General features: G+C 42.8%; 1 protein-coding gene across 9 annotated transcripts in view; it reads left to right on the plus strand.

Annotated features, from left to right (window-relative positions):
• The window catches only part of LATS2 (large tumor suppressor kinase 2), a 59,268-nt gene extending 42,591 nt beyond the window's left edge, over positions 1-16,677 (plus strand). For 2 of the 9 annotated variants that reach the window (XM_031615879.2, XM_031615877.2), the window contains 3 exons: positions 245-427; positions 1,699-1,805; positions 2,497-5,109. In XM_031615879.2, the coding sequence (XP_031471739.2) occupies positions 245-427; positions 1,699-1,805; positions 2,497-2,991 (785 nt within the window). In that variant the 3' untranslated portion in view covers positions 2,992-5,109. Of the gene's footprint in view, positions 1-244; positions 428-1,698; positions 1,806-2,496; positions 5,110-5,313; positions 5,374-5,456; positions 5,704-15,285 lie in introns of those variants that run through there. The other 7 variants (XR_016463373.1, XR_004170153.2, XR_016463375.1 and 4 more) reach the window with 7 other exon arrangements.
• The last annotated feature ends 4,538 nt before the right edge of the window (positions 16,678-21,215 follow it).

Consider the following 21,215-nt stretch of genomic DNA (forward strand, 5'->3'; position numbering starts at 1 on the left):
GCTGATCTAAATATATTCTCTGTCTCCTGCATGGGAGCATGCTTCCCTGTGTGGAGACAGAGACATTCTGCTGCTTATGGAAAACCAATTGGGAAGAAGGCAGAAGACATTGCCTTGGATTTAGAGTTCAAGTGCTGTTCTTCAGAGATGTTAGAAGATGGCAAACTAAATCTGGATGAATGCTTTTCTCTTTGCATGTTGTGTTTTATGACTGTAACTGTAAATTTTCTCTCCCACTTGAAAGGGAGTCATATCAGACAGGACAGCATGGAGCCCAGTGATCTCTGGGATGATGTGTCCAATTGTAGATGTGGAGATAGGCTGAAGACATTGGAACAAAGAGCTAAGAAGCAACATCAGAGATGTCTAGCCCACTCATTAGTCGGAACCCCTAATTACATTGCTCCTGAAGTCCTGCTTCGTAAAGGTAGATAATGTCTATTTATCTCCTGTTTAAATAATCATCAATATTTTGAAATACTCTTTTTTTTTTTTTTTCTCCTTAATTTGCTGCTTTGGAAGTTTGTCATTCTGAAGTCCATAGATGGCTCAGATTAAGGAGAACAGATTTCTGTACATGCTCTGCTGATTAGCTTCGCAATGCTGACATTAAAGGTGGTTGTGCTTTGTCTGTCTCCATCTCTCTTCACTCCGAGGCCTTTGAAGGGGACTGCTAACATGTCAGATGTCATTGGCAGTGGTGTTTCTCAAGTTTAAAGCCAGTTATCTGTACTAGTAGACTTTGACCACTAGTGAGTTTACAAATAGCAGCAAGTAGCCATCTGATTGTTTAGAATCACCTATTTAGATGGATCACTTCAGTATAGCTGATAAAAACTTGTGGATACATATTCTTCAGATTCCCAGTCAGAATCTTGAGGAAACAAAATAAAGCCTTACACAAGTTACCCTGGACATACTACACCTAAAAGTTGTGCTTGAGGGATGTAAACAATACTCTGTGACTATCCATGACAAACAGACATGTTCATTATAGTAAGCAGATTAGATGTTCACAATTGTCTGCAACCCTGACCCTGAGGGTTATCTCTACTCTTTTTCAATTCTAGAGATTTCAGGTTAGATTCTACAGCATTCAATAACAGAAGTCTCCATTCAATTCAGTGTTCAAGTCTTCCATTCCTTTTGAAGATCTCAAAGCTGTATCTTACTTCTTTTGTCTGAACAATTAAGTGATTTAACTTGTTCCTCTGCTTAGAACTTGCTCACAGTCATCTTTATCTCTGGTCTGGCTTTGTCTTTCAGCAGCTTCTAAAACCCTAATGTCAGCTCCACTGAACCTGGAGGGGGACATTGGTCATTAAGTATTTTGTGCAGTTTATGCTGTGAAGTGGTAGAACTGTTGGATGGGTCTTGAAAAAAACAAACAAACAAACAAAAAACTTCATTCTTCCTAATTATGTGGTTTCCCCACTTACTGTTGTTGAGAATTAAATACATTGAGAATGCTTCCCAGACAACAATATGAGATCTTTTCTGGCAGCACTAGAATTTATATCAGCAAGAAGCAGCATTTTATGATGAGGTTGGATCAGGTGTTCTTTGTTTTTGGGTCACTTGTTTGAGACAAGGTAAAAGTCTATGTTGCAGTTTAGATCTTTAATTGCAAGAGGAAATAGTAGCTCTGTACATACTCTCTGTGACTGGTGGAGGACAACCTTTTGACTTGCCTTTCAGGATACACCCAGCTCTGTGATTGGTGGAGTGTTGGTGTGATCCTCTTTGAGATGTTAGTGGGACAGCCTCCTTTTCTGGCTCCTACACCCACAGAAACCCAACTGAAGGTAAGTGGAATTCCTCTGGTAGCAAAATTTTAACCTTTTCCATCTTTCCTCCACCATGTACAGAGACATCCCCTCTTGTATTGGAGAAAAGAGCTGTTGTTATGAAAGCTTGATTTTAAATAGTTCTATGCAAGGACAAAACCTTCTGCAATCAGTGAAGATGGTGAATGTCAAACCAGAACTGAATTGTCCAGTTGCATAGATAGTTGCTAGTTTTGTGAATCTTTTCTGCATAATTTTGGTTTCTGGAGCACAGGTTCACCCATATCAGTTATTTAGGGTACATATCAGATTTGACTAAGCTGATAGAATAATTATAATGTCAGATGGCAACGTGAGAGTTTCAAAGTTAAGCAGTTAGTTGTTTTTATTAGAAAGAATGTGTCTCATAACCAATTTCCTACAATTTGGAGACTGAATGAATCAACGTCATGGAAGTCATTCCGTGAACTAATTGTCTTTTTTTAAAATGTAATTGCTTCTTCTTTTTGTTCTTTGACAATGTTTCTTGATTGAAATCTTTTAACAGCTGATGCTATCTAATCATTGGGTTCTTGAACCTCTAAAATAATTGAACAGGATATGAATGGACTAGTTTCATGTATACTTTTGTACAGTTAGCCTTGACAAAAGGATCAGAAGGTTTCTGCTTCCAGGATTAGAACTTGTTTAATACCATTCTCATCTTCAGGTGATAAATTGGGAAAGCACACTGCACATCCCCTCACAGGTCAAGCTAAGTCCTGAAGCAACGGATCTCATCACAAAGTTGTGCTGTGCAGCTGAGGACAGGCTTGGAAGAAATGGAGCAGATGATATTAAGGCCCATTCTTTTTTTCACTCTATGGACTTCTCTACCGATATCCGTAGGCAGCCAGCTCCCTATGTTCCAAAGATCAGCCACCCAATGGACACTTCAAATTTTGATCCAGTTGAAGAGGAAAGTCCTTGGAATGATGCTAGTGGTGACAGCACCAGGACGTGGGATCCGTTGGCCTCTTCCAACAGCAAGCACACGGAGCATGCCTTTTATGAGTTCACTTTCCGAAGGTTCTTCGATGACAATGGGTATCCATTCAGGTATCCCAAACCTTCCGGAATGGAAGTTGGCCAGCCTGAGAAATCCAGTGTAGAGGACAAAGACATGGTGGATCAGACTGGAGCTTGTCAACCTGTATATGTGTAAATTATTGTATAGAGTACTCCGGGTAAGACTAATCTCAAATCCAGTAGGGCCTTTAGCTGATCCTTCGGGAGCTGATCCTGCAGTGCTTGTTCGTGTCTAACTTCAGATGAAGCTGAAGTCATCCTGGGGAGTCAGAAACTTGCAGGGCCAGGTCCTAAAAATGGCACTCTTGGAAGTTCAGGTCAGTTTTACTGTAAATAACTGTGTTGATAGTTACACTTGAAGTCCTGGTCTTCACCAAAATCTGCAAGGCCAGAAGTCTATCATTTCTAGGCCTGTTTTTATTTGAGGTCAGCATCCCCCTACTCAGATAACATTTACAAATATCTGCATCTGTCAGCATTATTTTTTAAATGAATAAAGAGCACTTATATTTTGTTTATAGCAGGGTGTTTTTTTTTTCCTACTAAATTATAGGGATTAACTTTGACAAATCATGCTGCTGTTCTTCTTTTCTACATTTTTATTTTATCCATAGCACTTATTTCACATTTAGGAAAATGCATAAAGCTGAAGAACGTGTGATGAAAGGTCTCTGTGCAATAATGTAAGAAAGGAAAAAAAAAAAAAAAGAAAAATGAAAAAACCCACAACAAAAAAGTCAGCTCTCTAATTTTCTTAATTTACTGATGCCATTATATTCGCACCATGATTTTTATTATATGTATTTTCCACATTTCAAAATTGTGACGTAACCTTAAAGCTGCTTGATTTCCTTCTGCTTGTTGGAATGTAATAGAAAGTGTGAGCAGGTGACTATTTGGGTGTGATTTCATTGTCTAGTGTGTGAAGAATGTTGCATGAGCAGTGTTTTTCTATTTGAAATGGCCTTTTCTTGCCATTCACAGGCAGGTCCTGTGGATCCGTTTTTACTAAGGGTCTGAAATTAGACCATTTTAAACCGTGTGTTGATAATGTATCGTGTGGGTGGTTTCTTCTTATGATTGTATCCAATACTAATTTTGTAAAACAGATTGCAAAGTTTATAACCGAATTGTGATTTTGTGGTCTGACGCAGCGGATCGTTTTAGTAACCATTTGTCATGGGCACACACATTTCCCCACGAAGGGTCGATAGCAAGACCATTGTCAGGAGGCAGATTTGTGGCAGCAGGCTGGGTCTGGCCCCTTCCCATAGCATGCAGCACAGCCTTCCTTGTTTAATGCTGCCCGTAACGCAGAGCACTGGTGCCAGCGTGGAGCTGAGTGTCCTCAGAACAGAAGGGCTCAAGCTGTGCTCCTGTAGCAGAGACCCTCAATTCATGGAGGGACGTGGCTTTTCCAGCCTGCACATCTCTCCGCACGGCCATCTGTGTATCCCTGTAGGATCCCAGTGTTTCAGGCACCGCATCTGAAGGTGCTGGTGTTGCTGACAGGTCGTTCTGCCCTCTCGTCTTTAGAGAACGTTGCTGTGGTGGAGCACAGCAGTCCTTTGTTTCTGTCAGATTGTAGACTTACTTTGAAATATCAATTCTTAACTATGTTAAAATATGCATTTTTCTTATATGTATAAGTGAGAATTATTTGAGATGATATCAGAATACTAAAGTAATTAAGCCATACGTATTTGCATATATTATATATAAGTAAGTAAACACACAGAGAAATCCTTAATTCAGATGAGTGTAACAGTCCTATTTAAAGTGATTGACATCATAACATGTGAGGAAAACACTCCTTTAATGTGTTTTTGCTTCTTTTTTTTTTTTTTAATCTGGAACTTCGTTATTTTTTCCATATATTGTTCCACATATTATTCCTTAATGTTTTATCCTATCCTATCCTATCCAGTGTTTAGATATCTAAGCAACAACATATAAATTCATCAGCCTAAACTAAACAAAAATGATTGTGTATTTGTTTACATTTGTATGAAAGGAATGTTCTGAGGTATGCAGTGCTTGTGTTGTGACAGTTCATGTAAGGTTCAGTATTACTGCTTTTTTATATAGTAATGCCATTTTTTGTTATTTACATCTATTTGACATTCTTTCATGTGGTAGGTTCTTTCTCAGGAACTCAATTTAACTGTTATTTATTGATATATCATTGCCTTTGAAAGCTTCTACTGGCACAATTTATTAAAAATCTGAATCAAAATCTAAGATGCATTATGTGTTCTTGAAAAGGATCATTTCTGCCTATTTTAAAGTGGAATTTTTAAAGGGTCTCTTTTGTAATGTCAGTGATGGGTTTGAGCTACAAATACAAGATCCAAATTTCACCTCTTTGTAGCATTTGGGGTAGGATTTCTGGGCACATTAAGGCAATTCTGATATAACAAAGTGTATGGCATTGAATTCAGTGCTGTCACTTTCACAGCAGCAGTTCTTTGGAGCAGCCACGGGGAGGTGTGCTTCCTTCCTGCTGTATTTCCAAAAGGTAAGTAATTCACCTTCAAGCGCAGAATCTCTGCAATTAAGCAAAACAAGACCAAAAAGAAGCGGTGATTCCACACCTAATAGACTGCTTGTTCAGCATCTGTACAGCAGGGAACAACTACTGCCATGTCACCCAATGAAGAGCTGAACTGGACGTTACATCCTATCAGCTGATCAGACACCGTCTCCAGAAGGCTCACACCTTCTCATCCACCTCAGGGGAAAACTGAAGTAAGTGTGAAGGAACGTGGACAGGTAGCTATGCAGCACACATTAGGACTGGCTCCAGGCATTCTTGGTTCTGTTGAACTTTCTGCAAAAACGTTTTTCCATTTTTTTATTTAAAAAAACCAAAACAGCAAACCTCTCGTTTTAAAAGGAAAGAGGACTTCTGCAGCCTCTCATCTCTGCATTCTCTGGTGGGGCCAGGAAACAGCAGCAGCTCTTGGTAAGCAAATTATTCCTGGTTCAGGGCGAAAGAACTACCTGCAGAAGTTACAAGCTAAGAAGTTACCACCTAGCCTGAATAACTTAAACTAAATGAGGGGAAAAGGCATTTGGCTTTCAAATGGAAATGTAAGAACAGGATTAGCCATGCAAGAAGTGGGGCCATCGCCTGGAGCTGTGTGGAAAATCGGTCTCATAGACTTCAGAAAATTCTCTTCTCTTCCCTGTAGCTTATGAGGTATGAATTAACTGCTCTAAAAGCTTTCCTAAAGAAATTGCTATGGGAAGAGGCATTTAGAACATATAATTCGATTCCATCCCAAAATACAGAATCTTTGGCAGAAAATAGCAGCTGCTACTAAAAATATTATTAGAATTAAAAATATTAAATCTTTCCCACAGGAAATAATCTCAGGAATAGATAATGTAGGAATAGCAACCGTTAAAACACAAAAAAAATGTGTAAAAATGTTTTTCCTGGCAAAGAAATCTGCTGCAGCACGAACATGGAAGTTGTGACTTCCTCTGGTTTTTGGTCTAAGCAGTGAATGTGCCCTGAACAGCATTGGTAAAAACAGAGTTCTGGGCTCATTATCATGATTGTTAATGAAAATAAACTGAGGATCTGATCCACAAAGCTGTGATCACCTTCTGCAAAGGCTGCAGTAGCTCCAAGTCCAGCAGAAGCCCGGTGACGTGGGCAGTTGAAATTCACATGAGCTGATGGATGCACTGACTGTCCTTCAGCAAGGTGGAAAATGCCCATGACTACATCCTTTAGCTTCTGCATATGGAAGGAAACTGCTGTTAACAGAACAGCCCCAGGCATGCGGCCCTCCTTAAAATAAAGAGAGGACTGTATGTGTGTGAGGCACATGTGGGAAGGGGGGGACAGCTGGGTCGAGAATGGGAGCTGGGAAAAAGCCTTCAAAGCTGCTGCAACCATGCTGCACTGTGAGTGGTTGCCCTGGGATGTTATGGGGATTTTGGGGGAGCACACTGCGTAAAACGTCCCATTCCAGGAGAGCTGCTGGGTAGGAGAGAGGCTGCAGATGTGTGCATGGAGCGAGCTGGGCCTTCAGCCCCAGCATCATGCCGTGTGGGGAAGAACCACAGTGACCTCATTGCTGAGGGGACACACGCATACACCTGCAGAAAAGGGTATTTGTTAAGCACATACCAAGTCCTTCAGTCACCTTGAGGTTAATGGTTGTCTGCACAAGCCTGCTTCATCACAAAGAGAGCACTGATGGCTTTGTATGCATCCAAAGAGTTACAGTCCCTGGCTTAGGACCCCACCTGGATACTGCATCCAGCTGCAGGGCCCCATCATAAGGACATGGGCCTTTTAGGCTGAGCCCAGAGGAAGGCCACGAAAATTCTCAGAGAGCTGAATGCCTCTGCTGTGAAGGCAGACTGAGGGAGCTGGGTTTCTTCAGACTGGGAGATCTCATTGTGGCCTTTCAGTGCATAGAGGGGGGGTTGCGCAGAAGATGGAGAAAGAATTTTTGCCAGGGCTTGTAATGACGTGATGAGGAGCAATGGTTTTAAACTGAAAGAGAGTAGATTTAGATTGGGCATAAGGGAGAAATTCTTCACTGTGAGGGCAGTGAGGCATTGGCGCAGCTGCCCAGAGAGTCTGGGTGCTCCACTCCTGGAGGCATTCAAAGCCAGGTTGGATGGGGCCATGGCAGCCTCAGCTGGTGGGTGGCAGCCCTGCCCATGGCAGGGGGTTGGGGCTGGGTGGGCTTTGTGGTCCCTTCCAACTCAAAACCTTCTATGATACTACGTTTCTATGGCAAGTCTATTAAGTTCTGTTCAGTAATGCAAAGTCTGAAAATGAAATTACCTCTTGTGGGATTTGTATCTCAGCTGCCTGTCATGGTTGCCACGTGGTCTCATTGGTGACCTCAACACCAGGCCAGGCTGTCCTTACAATTTGACTTGTAATACCATGGAGTGAGTGCTGGAAACTGCACACCATTTTGGAGGAGAGTGCCAGGCTCATGGCCAAGCACTAATAGCAATGATGGCAACTTCTGCAGGCTGTGTGGGACAAACAGAGCACCCAACAGCAGGAGCAACCAACACCTCTTCCTGGCTGTGGACGGGATTGTAACATTGACATAATTCCCATCCCTGGAGGTGTTCAAGGCCAGATTGGATGAGGCCCTGGGCAGCCTTGTCTAGCATTAGGTGGGATGGTTGGTGGCCCTGCATGTGGCAGGGGGGTTGGAGATTCATGATCCTTGAGGTCCCTTCCAACCCTGGCAATTCTGTGATTCTGTGATTCTGTGATAAGCTGTGCTCTGCCCCCACGTGCTTCATTGTAGAAGAAAATTCTCTTAGGAGAAGTGTTTTCCCCAAAAGTGTGGTGAGGCAGGGGCACAGGCTGCCCAGGGAGGTACTGCAGTCACTGTCCCTGGTGGTGGTCAAGAAACGTGGAGATGTGGCACTGAGGGATGTGGTCAGTGGGCATGGAGGGGATGGTTGATGGTTGGACTGGATGGTCGTGGAGATCGTTTCCAACCTTAATGATTCTACAGTTCCAGATGAATTTTATAAATAACAGCAAGTATCTCCCAGAAGAAAGTTGTTTTTCCATTCTCAGAGAGCCGGTGTTGGCGGGCTGTTTCCCTCAGGGAACACTGTTTGTGTTGCTGAAGAGGTCATGGGGGCAGAAAGATGCAAATCCAGAGATTGGTGATTGTTGGGTTTTGTTTTGTTTTTTTTTTTTTCCCTCAATGAAAATGCTTTTAAAATCTCAAAAATGGACATATTTAGGGAGAAACTTACTCATATATTTATAATCATACTTAAAAAAAAAAAAAAAAAAAAAAAGGTGTGTCCAAAAATCAAAGCAAAAAAGTATTAACAGGCCAAAAAATAAAAATGAAAGCTGTGAATAAGTCGTTTTGATGTTTCCAGAGCAGATTTTGGAAATATAATTTCTTGGAAATTTCCAGCCGCATGTTCCAATTTAAGACCAAAGGATATGTATTTTTTTTAATGTTCAACCTCCCACATATCAGGACCTGCCAATTAAAACTAGCTCTAAAAATAACAGAAGAGGTCAATCTGAATAGTAGTTGGAATAAAAATGAGCTTAATTGACATCCTCATCTTCCATGCAATGCTGATGCCATCTGTCTTCATCACAGAATCATAGAATCATGGAATCATTAAGGTTGCAGTGACCACTAAGATCATCCAGTCCAACTATCAATCCATACCCCTGACCACTCCAAACCACGTCCCTCAGAGCCACATCTCCACATTTCTGGAACACCTCCAGGGACAATGACTCCACCACCTCCCTGGGCAGCCTGTTCTAACCTGTATCACATTAGGCCTAGGGATGGTTCACAGCAAAGGTCGTGCAGAGGTTGGTGACTGCATGGGTGTCTAATCCATCCCTTGGTGGAGGATGTCCTGTGCTGGGAAATTGTCCAGGGCAGGTCATGGTCGTGGTGGACCTTCTACACAGGAGCTCAGCCATGAGCATCTTTGTAAAGTGCTCCTGTGAGACAAGAGCTCATCACCCAGGCTCATAGCTGGGGAGTTGACACCACTTTATGCACACTTTGCTTTAATTTACAGAAATGCTGTGGTTTGCTGTTTTGCAATTTTTTTTTCTCTTCAGTGGTTCTGCTCAGGGTAATGGTTGATTGCTGGAATTGGTGTCTGGAGGGGTTGTGTGTTTGAAGCAACACAGGGACATTTTGTTATTGTTGTTGTCAAATTAAACTGTAGGACAGCTTTTCACAGTGCAAGATGAAAAGCAACATACACACAAGAGAAGATGGTGATGTGAAAGCTTTTCGAGGCCAGTTAGTTTAAGACATGCTGACCTAATGCCAGCTTTAGTGAGTTGGAAGGAGTGAGCATGGGAGTGTAATGGAGAATAATGGCCATACTTGACTTGAGAAAAATGGACCAGGACCAGGAACCCACTCCAGCTCCTGAAACCGGGAGGTACCGGAAGGCTTCTGTCCATGTTGAGCACACTCAGGCTGAACATGGCACACAAAGCACTCAGGAAGGACTGTTCTGGGGCTCCTCTGTCTTTTCTGTTCCCACAAACTGCTTCTGCTGATGCTCCATCCCTGGAGGCGCGCAAGGCCAGGTTGGATGAGGCCATGGGAAGTCTGGCCTGGTGGCTGGCAACCCTGCCTACAGCAGGGTTTGGAACTGGGTGATCTTTAAGGCCCCTTTCAACCCAAGCCATTCTGTGATATGATTCTATGGCTTACAGAGAGGCGCAGCTGAAACAGAGTTGTGGTCATCAAGAGCAATCCCTTCTACATGTTGCTTCTTAGCCAAAGCCAATTCCACATTTGCAAGTCTTGCTCCTGGCCTTGGTAATTAATGCAATGATGACCTTGAAGCCTAATTACTCAGTCACACTGAAAGCCTTGGAGCAGGGCTGAGGCAATGTCTTGGCATGGGTTTGCTGAGAGACAGTGCAGCAGCTGTGTTGTGTCAGTGGCTTTCACCTGGTGTTCAGGTTCCGTAAAAGTGAGTCTAAAATCTCCTTTGCAGGTGAGAAACTTGGTTGGAAGCTGCAAAATTGTAATTGTTCCGTGTGGAGACTGCTTGGAGGGATTTTTAACAGCTCATTCAGTAATCAGCTGATTTTAATAAGTGCTTTTGCCAAAGCAGAGTGATTTGCTGCCAGCACATTCCTGCTCTGGTGCCTTCTCCTCCCAAGCTGTAGGACACCTTGAGGTGACCCAGGGTAGACCCAAGCTGCCCGGTCTGAGTTCAGCACAAAGGCTGCCCTGAGCCCCAGGGTGGGCTGAGGCTGCTGAGGCCTCTCTGACCAGTGGGGAAAGTGCAGGAAAGCTGTGCCCGGCAGGAGGCAGAAAACGGTGCTGGTTGGGCTCAGGAGTATCTTCTGCTCCTTCTCAAGGAAGAGTCGTGCTGTGGTGTGGATGGGCCTCGGTGAGGAGCACTGCACATCCCTGGCTTTTTATCCTCCTTCCTGACACATTCAAGTTCCTTTTGCAGAGAAACGACTGACTTAAATTAGAAGATTAACAGCCTCACAAGGCATCCTCATCCTTTTATTATGAATTTAAATGTTACTTTGCATTTTCTGAGTGTAAACATATACAATCAGGCTGGAGTTCCTTTTGAGAAACACCAGTAAAATTCTGTTGTCGGGCTCTGGCACAGCTCCCAGTTACTGAGCTACTTGAAACAGAAGTTGTCATTGCCGAAAACCATTTATTTATTGTGCCATGCAATAGGACATAGGAATTTGTCTGCTGCCCTCTTTCGGGTGTGATCATTACTGCTCATCCCTGTCTGCCAACAGCTTCCGAGTTACCTCAGCCGGGGGAGCTCACTGGTGGGATGGTGTTACACACAGCATTATGTCCTATTATACCCCAAACCCCAAACGTTGTTTCCTTCCCTCTTTGCAATTCACAGTGGTTTGTCTATGGAGAACTTCAGTCACTGGCAGTTTTCTGTCTCTCTGCTCCTCTACGATTCCCATGGGCACTGAAGAACTCTGTGGATCACAAACATACTGTTGGCAATCTGTTGGCATTTTAATTGCTTGCAGAACACCAGGCAGAATAGCACAAGGTATATGCAGTTCCCCCAGCCTGATTTTCTGATGGTTTTCTCCTGCGCTGGGAAGCCCAGAGTTAATATGTGCTTTTATTAAGATGAACATATGGTGCTTCTGTTAAGACTCTTTCCCCTGGTGTCTGGATTTATTTTTAAAGTGAGTAACAGCAGTAAGTGCTCACAGGGGCAATACCAGAATCTGACAGAGCAGACAGTGGTAAACGTCCCAGGATGAGGAGTGGAAATGCAGGGGCAGAAAAAGGATGCTTGAAGCCCAGGGAAAAGACATGAAAGAACAACTGTGTCTTTGCCAATCATCTTCTAGTTTAATGTTAAGCCCTGGGATATGACTTAAAGGTGAAGCATTTCCCTATGGGGCTGCGCATGGGGCACCTGTGACTGATCAGCTCCTGTAAGCAGAAGAGGCAGCCACTGTGGGACCAGTGGGGAATTTTTGGGAAAACTGGTCACCGACAGCATGCTTTGCTTCCACTTTTACACTTGGTATTAGTGGACAAAAAGTGAAATGAGGGGAGATGCAGGGTCAGAAAACATGTTGCTGTGTGATTCCTCCACTCTGCCATTCACTTTTACCCCCAGGATTACCCAGAAGAGACACCAAGTCTTGCCACTAGGATTACTTTCATTCTCTACCACAGCTCTCCCTAACACTTGAGCAGGGGGTTGATGGATGGATGTCTCAGGTGTCAGTCTTTGAATAGAGGAGAAATCCAGTTCCTGAAAGGTGCTTAGATGTATCCAAGCTCTTAGTTACCTCTCGCCACAAGATATCCAGCTCTGGCAGCCTTCAGGTTGCCTTAGCAAGCCAAAATCTCATGAGATCCTTGATTTCATGGGGGCAAAGACACTTAAACACCAAAACTTACCCTGCTCCTTACAAGCTGCCAAGGGTCTTTCTTCAAACAGATGTCAGGTTGGCACAGAATGAGATTCCCAACCTAGATAACAGACTGTGTAGCTGACTAGTAAGGCCCACTTTGTTAGTTATGGCAAATGGTGACTAATTGCCACCACTGTGCTCTTTGGAGTAGTGGACTGGAATTGTAGGGAGAGGTTTCTGCTTCAAAGCAATAAATTTTGGTGAAATTAAGAGTTTCCATGACAAGACCCTCAGCAGTCTGATGGGACAGCTTGTCACAAAGGGAGAAGAAAAACTCTTGTCTCCAGAGGATGCAGAGGTCCAGCAGGAGCCACTGTCTCACCTAGCAGTTGACCCTCCAGCCACCAGCCTACTGACAGCGCTCAAGCAAAGAAGCTTTCTATTTGTTTGCAGGCCAGGAAGCTGGGCTTGGGATGGCTACTGTCCATGAGCAGATGCAGCTCTTTGGCCAGAGGAACCAAATTAGTGACATAAGTGTTTCTTGCTCTTTTTCTCATCGGTAAATTTAGCTATCTTAAGTGACTCCATAGGCAAAAATATTTTTATCATACAATTCTAATCAAACACTCACCTCACTCTAAGAATTATTATGGGATCTACCGATGTCATTTAAGGCTGTAGGATACAAATGACACCACAAGTTCAGGCACTGTAGTCCTCTTCATTAATCTGTTTGTGGCTATCTTTCTGGTTGAGACCTGGATGTCCTCAGCAGCTGCTGATGCTAATGAGAGCTGAGAGCACCCCATGAACTCACTAGATTAAGTGCTAACCTTAATAGCTGCTGACCTAAGTGTTCCCACTCCAGCAGCCAAGGAGTGGAAAATTGTTCAGGAAATGTAATTTAATCTCTCAGGTCGGTGTCCTGCGCATGAGTCACCATCCCTGGAGGTGTTCAAGAAATGTGGAGATGTGGCACTGAGGGACGTGGTTAGTGGGCATGGTGGGGATGTGTTAATGGTTGGACTGGATGATCTTAGCGGTCTTTTCCAACCTCAGTGGTTCTGTGATTCTATGATTCCCTGTACTGAGCTGTGTGCTCCTGGACTGCCTCTTTACTGAGCTCTATAGGCAGCCTTCACCTTCCAGAAATCTGTGGGTGAGGTACTCAGTTTTCATTCTAAATCTGTTTACATCAGATATCACCTAACCACAACCAATGAGGCAGTGAGGAGCGTGTAATTGTGGGTGCTGACAGCCTCGTGAGCTGGGCAGAGTGCTTGGTGTGTAGAATTGAACCACTATGGAGCTAAAGGTTGATTATTTCACAGAGGCCCGACAACATTGGAAAGATGTTTCTCACAGTAACACTTAATGATAGTACATACTAGACTCGTCGAGCAGTGCTTAGTGGTGGGGCCATCTTGTGGTGAGACTCCAACTGTCCATCTAAACCAGGTGATAAGTCCACATCATTGGGTTTAAAAGAACACCTTGAGCCTCCCTCAACCCTTTTGACTTACTGACAGTATTTCAGATACTTTAAAATGCAGGAGACTGTGTAATAACTGCTTACATCTGGTGCAGACTGGTTAAGGGCCTGCCAGCACTGCCAGGTGAGTCAGGTCCCAGTAGCAGCCTGGTGGAAATGAAAAGAAAAAATCATTTGATCTCTTCAGATAGAATTTAGAAACTTTTCAGATTTCCAGCTTAATTGTCTTAGAGTTTTAAAACAACTCCACAGAAATGCTAAATTAAAACTGAAACGATGCACAATATCCAGCCTCTCTGAGCCCAGAAGGGCTCACAGTCAGAGTCACCATCCTCATGTTAGAGCACAACGTCCCAAACTGCTGTACCATCATTCAAGGGAGTGAAAATAGCAATGTCAGAGGTGATGGGCCTTTGGAACTGGGATGGGGATTTTCCACCGCTGCATATTTTGGCAAAAGAGTGAGAGCACCTGCAGCTTGCCTTCCTCTGAACCAGAGCCAAGGCAATTGTCATATCAACAGGGGCTTAAAAAAGATATACAGTTCTGTAAACAACAGTAAACTCTTTGTCTTCTAGAATTTTCTAATTATTTAAGAATAGTTTTTTAAAGGTTTTTTTTTTTTTTTTTTTTTTTTTCCCTTAATTTTCCTGAATTTCACCTTGAAATGTAACTCCATTATAGCATAGAATCATATCATAGAGTGGCTTGGGAAGGGACCCCAAAGATCATCTGCTTCTAACCCCGCTGCCATGGGCATGGTTGCCCAACTAGATCAGGCTGCCCAGGAGCCCATAAGGCCTGGCCTTGAGTGCCTCCAGGGATGGGGCATCCACAGCTTCTCTGGGCAGCCTGTGCCTCGCCATGTATTACTCTGATGCATTGTTCCCATTGTTGCATAGACTGGGTCATTCCTTAACTTATTCTGAAGTCTACCAGGTCTAACTGAAGTCTACAACTTTAGTTGTAGATTAACAAGTGAAGTCTTACAGTGACGTCTGACAAGTGGCACATATATCTGGTTTTTAATCTTGCTTTGTTCTCAGGAAGGCATCCACTTGTAAAGTTGACTATAAGGTAATCCCTTGTTTGAATAACTATCAACAGCAAAACATCTGAAAAACGGTTCTGGGACAAAAAAAAAAAAAAAAAAAGGAAAAAAAAAAGAAGAAAAAAAAAAAGAAAAAAGAAAAAACACCTGGAAAGGGCATCTTCTTGTCAGAGAAACTAGATGAATCACTGTCTTTGTTTGGGGACTGCTGCTGCTAGATGAGTCAGCCCTATTCTGCTCTTTCCCTTTGTGGAACACAGTTTTGGGGTTATGCTGCCCACATGACTCCTTCTCTGTCCATGCTCATAAAATGTATGAGCTTCAGGGCTTGCTCATGGGTAAGTTTACCTGTAGAGTCTGGGAACAGTCCTGAGCAAAACAGGTTGTGGAAGCTGAGCCAAGAAGTTTGCATAGCTCTAGCTTGGTGTTCTGCCAAAACTGCTTTGTGAACGAAGGTGGAAAGAAGCATCCTTACCCTGGGATGTCACTTCTCTCTGAATAGTGTCATGGCAGCATTGTATGAGAATCAGCCTCCAGCAATGGCAGCTCTAGAAGGGATCCTTATACTCTACCCTGCTTCCTCTTGCCATTTGCACAGCATCATACGGTGCAGTGGACATCCTCACTTCACTGGCACCTTCTTCACCAAAGTAGTTGGAGCAGAGAAATTAGATGCACTCCTTCTAAATAAAGGTGAGTTTAGTTTCAGAGTTCGCTAAAATTAAAAACAAAATGAAGTCAATTGGCTGTTCTCAAACAAAAGCTGGCATTGCAATTGCAGTATTTCAGTGACACTGAGTAAAGCTAACCAATATGTCTATCTGTGTCAGTGTTGGTACGTTGGCCTCCAGCATATTTCCTGCCAATTTGGTAATAACCACTTCCTGGCTAATAAACACAGCCTCGAGCTTATTTCCCTTATTCACCTCGGCTTTCTGCCTCAGAGATCATCCAGCCCCAAACAAGATATTGCATTTTTGTTGTGTAGACACATCCTCGTGTCAGAATGAGAGCTAGCAGGGGAGTGGGAAGGGCACATAGTACCACTGGGTCTCCAGATAGCAGAAATGTTATTGCCTGCTGTGATTTGTGTTTCTTCCCTTTCTTTTTTTTTTTCATACTAGCAATGATGCATGTTTTACTTAGGCCACTCTGGATGAGCTATTTCTAACCTGAGCTGCTGCCAATAGGTTCTATCTATGTAGAGCTAAAAGCAGTTCTTTACTGAAGTCTTTCAAGAATGGAGATTGTCAAAAGAACAGCAGCAGAGCAAACCATGCACAGTCATAGTATGATTCTTGTAACAGATGTCCAAACATTCCAGTAGGAAACCTCTTTCACCATTTTGCCTGACACGTAAATCTCTTAAATGCTCAGCAGAAACAAACCAAATCCAACTCATCATGACATCTCCTTCTTTAAACATGGCGTTTCTCCCTCCTTTATCCATACCATGTTTTAGGACTTCTCAAAGGCATGCCTGGATGATAGCATATTCTCGCTCTAACTCAAGCTAAAGGACAAATTTTAGTCAGCATTTCTGCATGGAAAATGGCACTTCCAAGCATCAGAGACGTCTGGCTTCTCTGCTGCCCTGAAACCTCACCCACTGTGGCCTCCTGGGCAATTAGTGCCTCAGGACACCATCCTCTGAGAACACCAGCAGCACTATCACTGAGGCTAACACAACTACCTCAACAGCTCCAGTCTGCTTACTCTGTTTTACTGTTTACTCTGATGCTCACTTTCAAATGGCACTTCATGTAGAATTACTGAAAAATGTGCTGGCAGATGCTGCAGCTAAGAATAACACGAAGCAGTCAGGTGATTTGCATATGAAGAATTTCTGCCGGTGAAGATGAGTAATCTGACATTCTTGTTATCTTAAATTAAAATCCCACTCGGAATATTTTCCCCATGGCAAATTGTTAATAGTATATCAATTTGGTTTTGAAATAAAATAAAATAAAATAAAATAAAATAAAATAAAATAAAATAAAATAAAATAAAATAAAAATGCCTCCAAAATCTCCAGACCAAACCCGATCCAACCCCAGGTGAGTACTCACGAGTGCAGTGCAGCCCATCAGGAGTCCTGGCTCAGAGCACTGTAGAACAGATTACACACTGATTTCAGATCATCTTCCCTCATCTCTGCCCCCACCCTGTGCATGGACATCCCTGGGGACCAGCAGAACACCAAGAAGGAAGACTGGTTCACAAATCCAACCTTATGGTTGCTTTCTTCATTCACAAATTATTTGCAAATGAACCAAAATTTTAGCTTGCCTAGTTTGGGAAGATGTGATCCCAACAAGTTTCAGTCAGTAAACTTGTTTACTACATGCATTCCTTTGAGTGGTGAACACAATATCTCCTAGATGAGCATCATGCCTCACATCACAGTGCAATATTTTGGCTTGTGACTGCCCAAGCAAATTATTAAGTATTTGTTTTTCTGGTAATCACAAAATAAAACTGTTCTGTAATTCAAGTGGTCCCCTCCTAGATGTCCTAGATGTTGTACTAAGAGATACGGTTTAATGGGAAATATTGGTGGTAGGTGGATGGTTGGACTGGATGGTCTTGGAGGTCTTTTCCAACTTTGGTGGTTCTATGAGTCTATGATTAAATACATCTAGGCCTTTACCCAAAGAAACAAATGGATATAACTTATTTATCACGACCAACCAGGTGAATGTAAACTCACTGACAACTTCACACATGGGCAATTAGTAATAAATCAGCGCTGAAATAGTTTTTAGTAGTAAATCTTTTAATACTCTGCTAACTGTGAAAGAAGAGAAAGAAGGCTACAAAATTGCTTGCTAACACTTAACTAGCATGCTTTCTGCACAAGACAAAAATGGCCCAGCAATCTCACAGTATTACTTAAAAACTGCAATAGAATACTCTAAAAGGGAGAAGTGATTCGTATTTTTTTAGACTTTCAAGACACTGCTTTAAGAAATTAAGAATGAGAATTGAAATGACAAAATGGAAAGGAACTGGTTAAAAATACAAAAATATAGCAGAGATTAATGCTGTAACTGATGAAATTAAGAACAGGTGCTACAGGGCTGTATATTAATTTCATTATTGTTTAAGAGAGTACCATCTGGAAAGGGAAATATTAGATAACAAATCTGCAGATCATACAAGTAAATTAATTATCTTAAAAACCAGGAGCAGGCTGTGGTAATCAAGAGAGGTTTAATAGGAATATGTGAACAAACAACCTGAGATCAGATGAAAATTCAGTGGTGACAAATACAATAAAAATAAGCATTGGGGACAAAAATATAAATTATCTATGTATGCTCAAGGAGTCTAAATTAATTTGGCCATCTCAAGGAGAGCACCTGTGCATGGACACAGGCTGACTGAAGACCACTGCCAGACATGCAGCCCAGCCATGAGAGCATGTGCAATGTTATGATGGTCAGGAAACTCCATGGAACATTGTTACATGGCACTCCTCACCCAGCACACCTCTCCTGGGTCACCAGGCTGCACTGACAGATAGAGGACTGCACAGCACCTCTCCAGGCAAGGTATTTAAAATACAAAAAGTACAAAAAGATGAATTGTGTGTAAGAAAGGTAGAAGTTCACAAATATTGTTCTGTATTTTTATAAAAGTTAATACTAGAATGTCTTTTGTCTTTGGAAAGGATAGTTTATTACATGTCTATTTTTGTTAAAGACATGGATGGCATTGCTCTGAGGACAGATGAGCCAGCTACTCATTTATGTCTCATTTCATTCTTGTAAGCTCTAGATATATGGCACAGTATTAGATATATGTAAAGCCTAATCCAGTATGATAATGATTATGTATCTGTGCTGGTGAAAAGTCTGGAGCACAAATCTTACGTGGTGCTCTCTGCAGCTGCCTGAAGGGAGGCTGTGTTGAGGTGGGGGTCAGCTCTTCTCCCAGGTAACAGTGATAGGACAAGAGGGAATGGCCTTAAGTTGTCTCTGGGGAGGTTCAGGTTGGATATTAGGAAACTCTTCTTCTCCAAAATGTGGTGAAGCAGTGGCACAGGCTGCCCAGAGAGGTGATGGAGTCAGCATTCCTGTAGGTGTTCAAGAAATGTGGAGATGTGGCAATGAGGGATGTGGTTAATGGGCTTGGTGGGGATGGGTTGATTGTTGGACTGGATGATCTTAGCAGTCTTTTCCAAATCTAATGATTATATGATTTATTTTAAAGAACTGAAAAACTACAGGCACAAACCATTAACTTAATCCAGGCTAAATTTCCTATAATTTAAAAATTATTGCCCTTTTGTTGTACAAAACATTATTAGTTGTTAGAATGGAAAGTCTTAGACTGACTTATATAGGAAAGAAAATAGAGGAGATGTATTAGTTTATCAGCCTTTACTGAACGTTTCTAGAGCAGTAAAGACTAATCCACTAATATCTTCCCTCCTATTTTGTTGCCAGTTCTCCCATGCAGACTAACCAGGGCTGGAGCAGCAAAGGATTTGCCGGCCAGTTTCCTCAGATAAAGATGCAGAACTGGCTGCCGAGGCCGTTCTGTCAGACCTCAGAGCGCTGAGCTGCTGGCAGAGGAGCTGTGTGGAGGGTTTTGATCACAGAATATCCTGAGTTGGAAGGGACCAATAAGGATCAGCGAATCCAACTCCTGGCTCCACACAGCACCACCCAAATCAAACCCTGTGTCTGAGAGCACTTCCAAACTCCCTCAGCTCCCGCACTGGGGCCGTGCCCACAGCCCTGTGCAGGCTGTTCCATGCCCACCGCCCTGTGGTGCAGACCCTTTCCCTCACCCCCAGCTGCCCTCCCCTGCCGCAGCTCCATGCCGTTCCCTCGGGCCCTGTCGCTGTCACACAGAGCAGAGCTCAGCGCTGCCCTCCGCTCCCTGTGAGGAGCTGCAGCCGCCATCAGGCCTCCCCTCAGCCTGCTCTGCTCTGGGCTGAGCACACCAGGGGCCTCTGCCACTCCTCACACATCTCGTCCTCCAGATCTTTCCCCATCCCCATAGCCGTCCTTTGGACATCTCTTGATGTTTTTTGTTTGTTTGTTTGATTTTGTTTCTTTGATTTGTTTTTGTTTTTGTTTTAACTGTTTTGCCCACTAGGAAGAGCTGAGAAATGTGAGTTGGGTACATAAATGGATGAGGCATAAATTTGTAAAGGGTAGTTAATCTTAAATTTGTATGCAGCTGCTTGAGGTTTCCAAGGCCCTCCTGCAAGATGGAGAAAAATGGAATTCCTGTCTGAAGTTCATTAGGAACTTCTTTACAGCCATTTACCTGCATTGTCCCAGGCAGAGCTGATTCTAGCCGAGACAACCTGCAGTGATGCCCTTGAGGGACTGGTGATGGAAAATAGAGATGGTATTTCTGCTACATAGACCTTATTGCAAAGGGGCACGTCAAGGGATGGAAAGCCTAAAAATAGACCCATTTATAATACTTGTACAAATGGCTTGAGAACAAAAATAGAGCATGCTAATGAAATCTGCAAATTGTATTCAGCACATTCAGTAAAAAGTTATAAAAGGTATTGAAAAAGGAAAAAGTCAGTGGCTGATGCATGGAATAATAGAATGAAGTTTCTTACCATAAGACTTCTGGAATTAACACCCTAAAATTCCTGCTGTAACACACCTGTGTTTATCAGTTGATCTGGGAAGGATTAAGACACTGAAACATCACAGACATGAAGCTAGTGAAGGCAATTTCATGACTTTGGTGAATGTATTTCTAACAGGGCTACAGAAAAAGCAGTGACCTTGTAAAACGCGGTCTAGAGGATCACTTACTGCTCAGGTGGCCACTTCTGAGCAGATCAACTCCTGTTAGAAGAAGTGCTGGCAGGATCAAAGGGACAGAACGTATTTATGGGAAGTAACCCTCTTCTAATTCTGTAAGAACTAGCAAAATGATGAATGAGGGCAACACAACTTTCTAAACATACCTAGAATAAACACTAAGAAGCAAGAAAATCTAATTAGGTTAAGGAACAATATCTACTCCTGTGCCAGCAAGCTGGCTGCAAATAGAGTGAAAGTAAATAAGCAGGAAATCAGGATGGCAGCTCTTAGAAGTCACACTTTGGAACAGCTGTTCAGTAAGAGACATGAGGACAAGAAACTTTGGTCTTTGCTTTTTTTATGCAGGACAGCAAGAACTTGACTCATAAGCTACTGAGAGAAAGGAAAAGCCCTCTCCTAAACAAGTGGCTTTGGGAATAAACTACTGGAGTAGGAAGCTTAAGAGCATGTACCCTAAGAGCAGAGTCAGAACAGAATGAGCTCTCAAAGACTAAAGTGCTGTAGCCTGTGCTAATCAAGCAGGTGACTTAATCTTGTGTGAATTACACGTACATGAAACAAGTGGGTGTCTACAGACAGTAGCCTAAAATACCCTGGTGCCGCATCAATCCCATTCAGGTTGGCA

Source organism: Phasianus colchicus, chromosome 1 (genome assembly GCF_987193195.1).
Source record: "Phasianus colchicus chromosome 1, bPhaCol1.hap1.1, whole genome shotgun sequence".
In the NCBI taxonomy this organism is placed as follows: domain Eukaryota; kingdom Metazoa; phylum Chordata; class Aves; order Galliformes; family Phasianidae; genus Phasianus; species Phasianus colchicus.